Source organism: Anneissia japonica, unplaced genomic scaffold (genome assembly GCF_011630105.1).
Source record: "Anneissia japonica isolate Jap-2015-1 unplaced genomic scaffold, ASM1163010v1 scaffold288117_len521816_cov214, whole genome shotgun sequence".
Lineage (NCBI taxonomy): Eukaryota > Metazoa > Echinodermata > Crinoidea > Comatulida > Comatulidae > Anneissia > Anneissia japonica.
The window spans coordinates 423,707-435,213 of NW_022685717.1; the positions used below are offsets into that span (position 1 = coordinate 423,707).

General features: G+C 38.2%; 2 protein-coding genes across 11 annotated transcripts in view; one reads left to right on the plus strand and one right to left on the minus strand.

Annotated features, from left to right (window-relative positions):
• Positions 1-5,820, plus strand: part of LOC117112258 (UDP-glucuronosyltransferase 1-2-like) — a 31,666-nt gene extending 25,846 nt beyond the window's left edge. For all 10 annotated transcript variants that reach the window (XM_033255340.1, XM_033255372.1, XM_033255343.1 and 7 more), the window contains exons 3-5: positions 1,310-1,529; positions 1,865-2,084; positions 3,659-5,820. In XM_033255340.1, coding sequence (XP_033111231.1) covers positions 1,310-1,529; positions 1,865-2,084; positions 3,659-3,980 — 762 coding nt within the window. In that variant the 3' untranslated portion in view covers positions 3,981-5,820. The remainder of the gene's footprint in view (positions 1-1,309; positions 1,530-1,864; positions 2,085-3,658) is intronic.
• A 1,618-nt stretch (positions 5,821-7,438) lies between these two features.
• Positions 7,439-10,214, minus strand: LOC117112324 (neuropeptide FF receptor 1-like). Its single transcript, XM_033255398.1, has one exon. It carries the CDS (start codon positions 8,382-8,384, stop codon positions 7,563-7,565), a length of 822 nt encoding a protein of 273 aa, XP_033111289.1. The 5' UTR covers positions 8,385-10,214; the 3' UTR covers positions 7,439-7,562.
• Between the last annotated feature and the right edge of the window lie 1,293 nt (positions 10,215-11,507).

Genomic DNA, 11,507 nt, shown 5'->3' on the forward strand with positions numbered 1-11,507 from the left:
TGAGAAATACAGACTATTTCTCATAAAATATTACCATTTTCTCGACGAATTCATCGTTACTAGGCAAATTCAGAGGTTGTAGATCGCATCCACTGGAATACTCTCGCTTTTATGTATACTTTATACAGTCAATAAAGTGCGCTCTCTCTAATAAGATTGGTTTTTGTACTTCGCATCTCGCACAATGCGGTCGTTCGGTTAGGCTGAGATATGTTTGTTTAAGTGTCAAAATCTCAGTCAGAATCAGTTTTTTTTTAACAAATTTGAAATAATCCCTGTGAAATATTATATTCACAAGTGTCAATACTACCAACGGAAAATATCATGTCCGCCGTTTTTATGTGTGATAACAGAACCTTAAACTGAGGTAAGGCTAGGCCTAGCCTAGCAGCGTTTGATAGGCTAATGTTTTCGGCGCTTACGATATTTCTTCTCACGACCTATCGCAAAATCAACATTAAAAATTCATCCGCATTTATTTTTTGTGTGGAACACAAAAAAAAATCAAATTTCAGTCTTATTTTACATTATTTTCATTCTTAGGAATGTCTAAATTCAGTTAAACTAGCAATTCCGTATTATATTTATAAATCTTTATAACATTATACAAAAATTAGATTTTTCTTAAAAACTAAAAATTTTGCCGGGAATGGGGCTTTAAGCCCGGCTTGGGTTAAGCCCGGCTTAACTTTGCCGGGCGTTCAGACTAGCGGGTTTATAGCCAGGCGAGAATTTGCATAATAATAAACCGTAACCAGGAAACGTGTTTCAAAACATTGCTCGCAGAACGTACGCTCGCTCACAGCGTACGTAATTGAATGCTGATTGGTCATTTCGTCACCCGAAGTCAATGCAAGACCCCCTGCAACGATTAAAGCCCGGCTTAGGAAAGTTAAACACGGTGGCGCGCCAGGCCTAGTTACTATAGGAACACAGCCCGGCTTGAGATAAGCCACCTAGTTCAGACTAACACAGGTGGATAAACCTGGTGAGTTGAGCCAGGTTTATCAACCTAGTCTGAACTAGGCCAAAGCCGGTTACTCACTGCGTGCGACGGCAATGCGACGAAGAAGGCACGCGAAGACGCGGACCCAACGGATCGTCTTTTTAATGAGGATCCGTTTGAGATTGCCACTGACAATCAGCAGACGGCCTTGCATCGTCTATCGCTCGCCGGAAGCAAATGTGGATTCATCGTACGACGCAGTGAGTGTCCGGCTTAATGTGTCATATCAAAGTATTCGACCAGAGCAATAATTATGCCAATTTTTATTTATTTATTAATTAATTAAAGTGTATTTATTTTTAGGATATGGAGAAATTTATGCTAAATTCAGGAGACAAAGGAGTTGTTGTGGTCTCCCTCGGGTCATATTTCAATGACATGGACAAACAAATCTCGGACATATGGGCATCTGCTTTTGGACGACTTGATCAAAAAGTTTTTTGGAGTTACTCGGGTACGCCACCATCCACACTGGGTGATAATACGTTATTAGTTAAATCCATACCACAGAATGATATTTTAGGTAAGTCAATTTCAGAGCAATTTAGACACGCAAACGAAAGCAATGCACAAATACGCCTTCGCCAGTCATGACATTTGATTCTCTGCAGTGTAAGCTGAAACCTTTTCTAAGGCTTACTAGCCAATAGGCCTAACAATACCGCCTTAAGCTATAATGAGAATGACGAGATGTTAAATGAAATAGCCACATCTTTGCGTTTGCTCTGATGCACGCCAGCTTTACAATTTTAAACGAATAAAGGCAGTTCAACCAATTCCGTGATACACGAATTGTATTAAAACGTTTATTATATTTTATATATTTTTTTATAAGTGTATTTAATGTCATTGTTATAGGTCATTACAAGACAAAGTTATTTGTGACGCACGCAGGGTTGAACGGAGTTTACGAAGCTATATACCACGCGGTACCAATGGTCTGTATTCCGTTCAGTGGCGACCAATTCAACAACGCAAAACGAGTCACCATGAGAGATCTTGGAATACGTATAGAAGCTCACGGTCTGACGTCAGACATTCTTTATAATGCAATGATAGAGGTACTAGAGAACCCAAAGTAAGTGACTAACTGATCACTTAATTATTATTCACCTTAGCTACCTATTAATACCTCGCGTCATTTGTCGCATAAGGCCCCAACAGAATGCCTCCATCTAGGCCTATCCCTTTTGGCTGCTGCCACACTAGCTGCTCCCCATGATGTCCATTCTCTATTTCTTTTTCCACCATTCGTCTCCATGTTGTTTTTGGTTCCTCGGCTTTCCTTCCGGTGCCGATGTCAATGCAATGTTGCAGTCATTTCCTTGGTCTTTTATTAGAGTAGGCCTATGCCTCAGCCACTTTCATCTTCTTAGTGGCGTAACTACTGCAAGTTCAACAGGTTCATTGAACCTGAGCCCCCGAGCTTCAGGGGCCCCGATCTATTAAAAAAATCTAATAAAGCAATGTTTTATTGTGACATTGAAATAACTGCATCTGCTACCTTCCAGCGAGTGACGTAACGCAGGGAGCCGTGGCCCGTTGCTCAAAGGTCATGGGGGCCATTTTTGGCTCTAACTGATATCACATCCGCTGTTATACATGCGATGGATCAGGGCCGTCGGAACCGCACCAGTTGGCAGGACCACTTTTTCTTAATATAGAATTTTTAAATAAACATATACAGATACCTGCAGTATAAAATAATTATATAAATTTATTTTTAATGTTCTCATCACATTGTCTTTTTATATGATGTACATGTAGCTAGCTACCATGAAGCGCCTATCTACGGCTGCTAGGTAGTCACAGACCACGCCCATACGCAATTCAGCACAATGGAGCTGTAAGTTATGGGTTATGCTCCTACCTTTACCCTTTACCCTTATGAAAAACCATATCCACTGGCGGTAACCGAAGCAAGCGGCCGAGTCGGCATCTTAGAAACGACCGATGGAGATGTGTTATAAGATGTCATTGGCAAAAACCGATATCATTTTTTGACCTGCAAACATTTAAAAGCTAGGCAACAACAGCACCAACATTATGAATAGAAGTTCTGATATAGGGATTTTCCCATGCTCATCCTCCTGCGTAACACGAACAAGTATACTTTGTGAGACGACGGAGACTAGTACACTTTAGTGAGACGATGAAGTACTTTAGTAAGAAGATGGAGTGCACCTTAGTGAGATGATCGAGTGCACTAAATGCGATGTACGAAGTGTACTTTAGTGAGACGATTGGGTGAATTTTGAGAGACAATTGAGTGCACTTTAGTGAGACGATGGACTGCGCTCTTAAAGACGACTGAGTGCACTTTGCAAGACGATGAACTGCACTGTGGGACGATGGAGTGTACTGTAAGACCACCGAGTGTACTTTGTGAGACGATAGAGTGCAGTCTGTGAGAGTGCACTTGACCGATTTTCTGCAGGTGCATCATTTTAAAAATATGCATTTAATAGTCAAAGTTAAGAGTATAATTTTGAAAGCGCAAAATATGGGGAGTGAATATCATTGCCAAGGGGATGTCAAGTTATAACAAATACGCATTGCTGTCAGCAATTGTAGCAATCTTCTTGATAAGCCTATTTATGAAACTACTAGTTTGGACCTTAGGTATTAAGTACATTATTTTATTTGTTGCAGGTACAAGATTGAGATACGATATAGGTCTGAGATTCTCAAAGGTAAAAACATGCCAGCACCACAGAGGGCGGCCTTCTGGATCGAGCATGTTGCCAAACAGGGATACAACGACGAAAATGAATCAGCATTACATAATTTATGGGATAAATACATGCTGAGTTTATGGCTGAGGCTGGTTTTCATAGTAATACTTGTTGTGATTGCCACTCTGTTTATTATAAAGTGTTTTATAATGTCTTGTAGACGGGTGTATAGATACAATATATTCCGAAGTCTGCGAAGAAGACTGGCTGCAAGACGAGCTATTAAGTATTCTCCATGAACAAAGAATGAGCCGCACATAAACCCAAATGTTTTTATACAAATGATTATTCTGATTTGTTTTATTCGATAAAAAAATTGGAAATCCATGTCACGTTACACTTCTAAAACATTGACATCATATAGGATTAATAGTTTACATTTAACTTTAATCGGAATAACGTCACCTACGGCATTTTTCGTTTTGTTTAACGGGTATACACAATAGGCCTTTATCAATAATAACTATATTACCAAAACAAAAATTGTTTATTATGTGGTATCTAAATAGAGGAGAAAAAAAAAATCAGTTTAAAGTTGGAAAGGTAAACAGCAAAATACAGTAATTTTAAAGAGAAAAGGCAGACTACGCCCCATGTCTTTCTAAATAAATTATAAAATTTAACAAAATATTATAAACTACAAGCTTAAAAACGTTTAACCTTTGTATTTAATATTAATTGATTTGTAAGTTTAATTATGCATAACCATAGAAAACACAATACTAACAGATAGATAAATAAGAACCAGTTCCGCATGGCTCTCAACTGAAAGGGAGCTTTAATTTGTAGTTATGTCCTATGTAATTATTTTTTCATAATCATGTAAAAAGCTATTTATTATTTCATACGGGCATCATCATCGTTTTTTTTTTTTTTTATCTTTTAAATGCCATATTTTCATTGTTTTGTCCATTATGAGGCTGCTTAACAGACACTTCCTTATTTATTACTTTCTTCAGTATTAGGCTGCACATCTAGGCCTATTTCATTGTAGTTTAAGCAGGTTTATTTTTCCTATGCAAGCAACAGAGGCTACATTCAGACTTGGAGATAATCCGGGCTTGAGTTAAGCCCGGCTTAACTTTGCCGGGCGTTCAGATTAGCGGGATTAGCCAGGCGCGAGAATTTGCATAAAAATGAACCGTGTTTCAAAACATTGCTCGCGAAACGTACGCTAGCTCACAGCGTACATAATTGAATGCTGATTTGTCATGTTGTTACCCGAAGTCAATTCAAGACCCCCCGCAGCGATTAAAGTCCGGCTTAGAAAAGGTGGCACGCCAGGCCTAGTTACTATAGGAACACAGCTTGGCTTGAGATAAGCCACCTAGTTGAGACTGGCAGGTGGATAAACCCGGTGAGTTGAGCCGGGTTTATCCACTAGTCTGAACTAGGCATGCCAGAGTTAAGTCCGGGCATTCACTGCATTCCATAAAAAACGTACGCGCGCGCAACTGATCGTAAGTAAAACTCTTCATGAACCATTCGTTTTTAGCAATAATGTTTCTATACCACGCTATTTCATTATAAATTTCTAGTGATCACAGTGCACACTTAGAATATGGCTTCGTTATTGCAATACTGTATTATGTTTTAAATCTTGCCGATTATCTAGGCCAAACTAGAGTACTGATGATAAATATTTTAAGAATATTATGCCGTTACGTAAATTCGTATGCACTCGACACAAGCTATATATATTTTGTAAATGAAAAGTTTAATAATAACGTAAATAATTAAAATATCTGTACTAAGGAACAATTGATAAATTTAGCAAAATTATTAGACTGGTATTACAGTACCCAGAGTACCATAGTGTGTTAAACACTTTACTACTGTACGTGTTAATCACTGGTGCTTTTAAGTTACTAAAAGAAACTACAAAAACGACAACAATAACTGATATTTGATAAGTTAAGCTAATTTGTTGTAGGCCAACATTAACGCATGAGCTTTGCTCTTGGACATTATGAAGCATTCATCAGCGACTTAAAATTGCTTCTTATAGCCTACAACTTCAACATCTATTTATTTTTAGTTTAGCATAAAAATAATATTTATTTATCAACAAACTAGTGTACCTGGTGGTACACTAGTTTGTTGATAAACAAACTAGTGTACCTGGTGGTACACTAGTTTGTTTATTTATCAACAAACTAGTGTACCACCAGGTGGGATAATCTATGACATCATGCACCTGGTGCTAACGGGGCAGGACCTCGTCCTATCAATGAGTTCTTAAGGTTGTTAACGGATGTTCTTAATATATATGTGCTGAGCGTGTTGTGTCTTATTGTGTCTTACCCTAACTTTTTGGAAGCAATCTTGAGTCCACTATGCAAAGTTAAAGTTATTATGATATAGTACGCAGCTATTGTATTGTGTTTTGCAAGAGTGTGCACACATATTAGAATGCGGGATGGAAATGAAGGCAGACCAAAGAAGCTGCCCGATTGCCCTGTGATGAAATGGACCTTTCCGGAGGGTCAATGAAACACAATAATTGACCAATCAGAACTGGCCCTGGAATACGCGCATGTCCTACAAATACACTTGTCCGATCCGACAAACGTATATTTTTAGTCTTTTACAATATTCAAGGCTTAGCGGAAAGGTCCATTATGTACGCACACTCGAGGCCGCGTATGTTTACGTGCAATAAACTAATAACTATTGAATACAGACTCATCATTTTGTCTTTTGTTGACTCTCATAACACAAATGGAATCAGTTCCAATCGACAGGAGGCCAACTATTTTCACACTGTTTGTATCGGGGTTTGTATATACCTTAAACGACACTAATTCTAAATGCACTCGTATTGATACGTCCACAGCGTTTCTAATGACAGGACAAGATCTCAAAAAATATAAGAAATCAATCAAGAGTGCCCTCTTTATTTGGACCTCACACGACCAATCAGAAAACGAATCACAACAACGAAATCGATTTTTGCAATTAGTACCACCTGCACGGTTTGGTATTTTCTCATATTTTAAGAAGCAATCGAAAGGCGGTGGTGACAAAGACTTTGATCTCTAAAATGGGCAACGCTCAACTTACTTGAAGTATTCACACTGAAGGTAGGCTAACGACATTCTCACACGCTGTCCTTACATAATGAGTCAAAGTTCTACATCAAATACACTATACTAGATTGTCTAAATGGCTGCCACTGATCAATTTTCAGTGGCTTTCTTACAATATACGACGAGATAAGCTTTTATGAGCGTCAAAGGCAAAGAAGGTCGTTTTTTTTTTTTTACTCGATGTCCAGATCACGAACCTATATGATACAATGATAGTATAACGTATTAATCTGCCCATTTTTATCACGATCAACGGTATAGTTTATTATTATTACCAGACTGTTTTCTAGACCAAGTTTGGTTAAGCAATCAATTCCGTTAAGGGTTTTTTTCTAATTCATTACCTACTCGACTACAGAGATATATCTTTGAGGCATAACAACTCCCTCCCTGCTCCGGGGACTGGCCTGGTCTTGACGCCTCGATTTATTGAAACTACTCGTACGAGATTTCGGTATTGAATTTACAGTGTCATCGACCGTTCCCGGTGGGTATGTACCGTATATATTCCTTCTGGTTTCATCTTCCCTCGACAAAGTGCGAAACGAAGTCGTAACGCAGGTAGAGTATACGCACACTTAAACACCTGCTTAAACGCTATTCGATACCTCTGGACGAAAATAGTATATAAAATGGGATTTACAACACAGTTAACAGCGCCAAGTATGTTTGCAAGTAGCATCATTGTAAAACCTTGGTTCGCTAGTATTCCGAAGTAAATGAAATACAAATTCACATAAAAATACAAAGAGTAGCATAAAAAGTAGGAGACGATTGATCATCGATCATGCGCACAATTGATAACCTGGCACTGTCGACAACCTTGTTGACAACTGGAGAATCTCTGGTAAACACCCCCGGCGTCTTTTGGTTACTCAAGAATAGCACAATTTTTACGTAGATAGATACAGTTACTGTCAGTGTTGACACATAGACTAAGAGAAACACGGTTGACGAGTACGCGTGCGCTCCGTTGGGGTTACTCTCTGGCTGTTTGGATTTACAATAATTGATGTTGTAGGTTATGTTAGCAGTCACCAGATAGGTGCCGTGTTCGATTTCTCCGCTACAAAGAAGGCTTTGACCAAATGCGATCCATCCAGCAAGTGACCACACCATTATGAGTAAAGCTCTGGCTCGTTTGGGCGTCCGAATAAATCGCGTGCTTACCGGATGAACGACTGCGCAGAATCGCTCAATACTTAGAACTAGAAGTATGAAAACTGACACAGTGCCGAAAAAGTTACCGAAGAAAAAGGCCGATGCGCAAAAGACGACACTACTATCTCCAAGTAAATCTTTTGATTGGTTCCCTGGCAATGCAAACTGGATAAGAACTATTGGACACTCGATACATACAAGGCAGATGTTAGATATTGCCAAGTTAGTAAGATATACGGTGGTGGACGTCTGAAGGTGCCGATAGTAGAGTGTTACTCCCAAGACAAAGGCGTTGCCGATCATTGCTAGAAAGATCACAACACCATACGTCACCCAGAATGTTAACCTAGTCGACGCCATCCAGATAGTATCATTCAGGTTGTTGTAGTACATGGTCCAAAAAACCAAAATATAGTAATTTTATCAAAATGATTGAAGTAGCAATACTTTTGTGTTTAGTACTTAACACTTCAACATCCGACGTGGCGTAGTCTCTTTATCTCAGCAGTCGTACCACCTTGGATGAAACTGTTAGACAAAATTGACAAGGTCCGTTCTGCAGGTATACAGGTATAAAGACGCAATGCACAATTCGCCGTTCTTTGAAATGGACGCATAAAATCATCTTGTGTAAAGGTCTTACAAATACTGATTATAAAACGTTAAAACGTTTATTTTAATTTTACGAAGTTTGTATTTTGGCGGTTTTATTGTAAACAATGCAGCATGATACAATTAAATACGCTGCCGTAGAGTACAACACGGCTTATCCTGAAATACGCCAGGACGACGAATATAACCGTGTCCGTTCATATTCACTTTTATTTATAGTGGTGGTTGTTATTGTTTGCAGATACACTTTACTAATACTTACAGTACAACCTGCTAATTCTCACGCCAATGATGTCATCTTAAAGACGACTCTTAATTGGACAAATTACAAGACCTATTTACTTTATCATATTTTAGCATGCTTATGAACACATTAAACTAATTACAACATACAAAAGGAATAATTACTATTATTTATTATATAATACTTTCTAGCATGCTTATTACTTATGAGTGTCGAACACTACTCTCCATTGTGTTGTAAACTACGGTATTTCTTGGGAAATTAAAATTATTCTAATTTTATATATTCTGCCATGATGTACTTCTTTTGTTAAGTACGCTCTAATAATAAGCAAATAAAACTTTACCACTTAATAACAGATCATTTTAAAACTTAAAATTTATGGAGCAAATTCTACCGTCAGTAGACTTTCACATATTTGTGGGTCTATAATACCTCACCCCACTATGGTTGGGGCTGAGTAATAAAATTTATGATTATGGCACCTCTATGGCTAGAGATGGAACTCTCAGATTTAAATTTGAATATATATGTATTTTTTTTAAATATTTGGGCAAATTCAAGGACGGGGGAGGGGCACCACCACTGGAAAGTGCAGCACAGTCCAGAAGCACAGATACATTAGGGAAATTGTCATCATCACAATCCTTCATCGCTGCTGCTTTGTGGTGGTTCTAGAGCTTCATTGACAATCACAACAATCAAATATAAGTTATTTGTCTACACAACCATAATCTTTCTGTATTATTTTTTACTTTTCTTTGTGTACTATATATTTCTTGTTCTCACATTCGTCATGGCGAATGGTGCGACGGTCTAAATCTGTGGCTGCTGTGTCAAGAAGATTTCCAAACGAGAATAAAGATGATTTTCGTGAAACTTAGGAGGACGATAAGTTTGTACGCGGTGAATCATTGATTGGCAGGCGGCAGGGAAAATTCTAAAATTCCTCTGAAAAGCTTATATAAATACTGTTAAAATCCGCGCCTGTTGTATAATAATTTCCAAGAAAGAATAAAGATGATTTTAGTGACACATAGAAGGATGATGAGTTTGTACACAGTGAATCATTGACACGGAAGCGGCGGGGAAAACACAAATTCCCTTAAAAAGCTTTAAAGTCGTTGCTTGTGCGACAATTAGAGGCGGTCCCAGTTGGAAATTGCTCTGATTGGTCGGTGATTTGGTGGATGGATTTCTAGAATGTGCGAGAGTAATTTTTGAATTTTCTACTCTGGAAAATGTGGACCTTTAATAATTTGGAAGCGGGAAGGTGTGTACGGACCCGCCGCAACCCCCTGCGTACGGGCCTGTGAAAGTCATATGGTCCAGCGAAAGTGTCATTATTTTTCCACACAATCTGAAATATGGATTGATATCACTTTGAGCGATCGAGACTTTAATTTGATGATCTTTGTTGTTAGTTTTCCAGAACGGTACGTTTCGACCCCAGCCGTTTATATTTAGCCCCCGGCTTTTCATTGTGATTTTAGGCTTTGAAAAAGCGTAATTATAATACAATGCTAATGCCAAACTGCCCATTGTGCATGGCCTAGGGTTGGTTTGGTCTTACTTTACTGAAAGATTATCCATCGAGAGTATTTTGCTTTATATTTTGGCCGGAAAGCAGCTCAAACCAGAAGGTCATATACATATTCATGTATATTCATTACATGTTCACATCAAAGAAAACCAACAACGTTATGACACCGTATTCTGTTTATTTTTGTTCAATAAAATATGACCAATTAAATGTACACTTCAGAATTGTATCAAAGCAAAGAACTTAAATAGCAGAAGAATGAGCTGTTCCGCGTATTTGCATTAAAAACCATGGAACATCCGCCCTCATGCGGTTGCAGTAAAATTTGAACATTTTACTAAGTGGAGAAACTACAGGAAACAAACGAACCAGAGCGGCGCCTTTATCATTACTATATAGCGCCGCCGCGCGGATGCAGTAAAGTTTTTCTCCGTGTACCCACAATGCATTTCGACCGGATGTTCCACTATTTTGGGAAGCTGCTCTATCTTCTGCTATTTATTATCTTTGATCATAGGCCTATTGCATCTGAAAACACTGACAAAGAGAACTTAAAACTGCTCTATATAAATAAACACATCAAAAATAATAGTATAGCAAAGATCCAACGAATTTCAAATTCAAATTTACTGGTGCGCATATTTTATAAAATGATGATTCCTTTATGCTAAAATCTGGTTGTGGTTTTGGTAAAAAAAAATTGAAATGAATAAAAAAAAAACAAGGCTCCATTAACCTACTATAACAATTAAGTTCAATACACTCTTGGGACCTTAGCAACAATACTGAAGGGGTGGGTGGGGTTAACAAAATAACAAGCCTACAAGATGGGAACGATGGTTTTTAAGTATTAATTATCAAAAAAATGTTGTATACCCTGTGTCTTGGAAAGCAATGGACTTTTCCAATAAGCCCAATCCTTGGAATCTGTTGGTCCTACAAAACTCTAGATTTTTTTTTTTAGTAAGACATACGCAAACACGTGCGTTTGTTGTGGGGATAACACGTGTGTTTGTTGTATAAGCGCGTATTCGTGAACCTTTTCTGATTGGCCAGTAGTTAAGTTTGACACACCAGAAAGGTCAATTATCTTTCGACAGCTATACCAAACATTAGC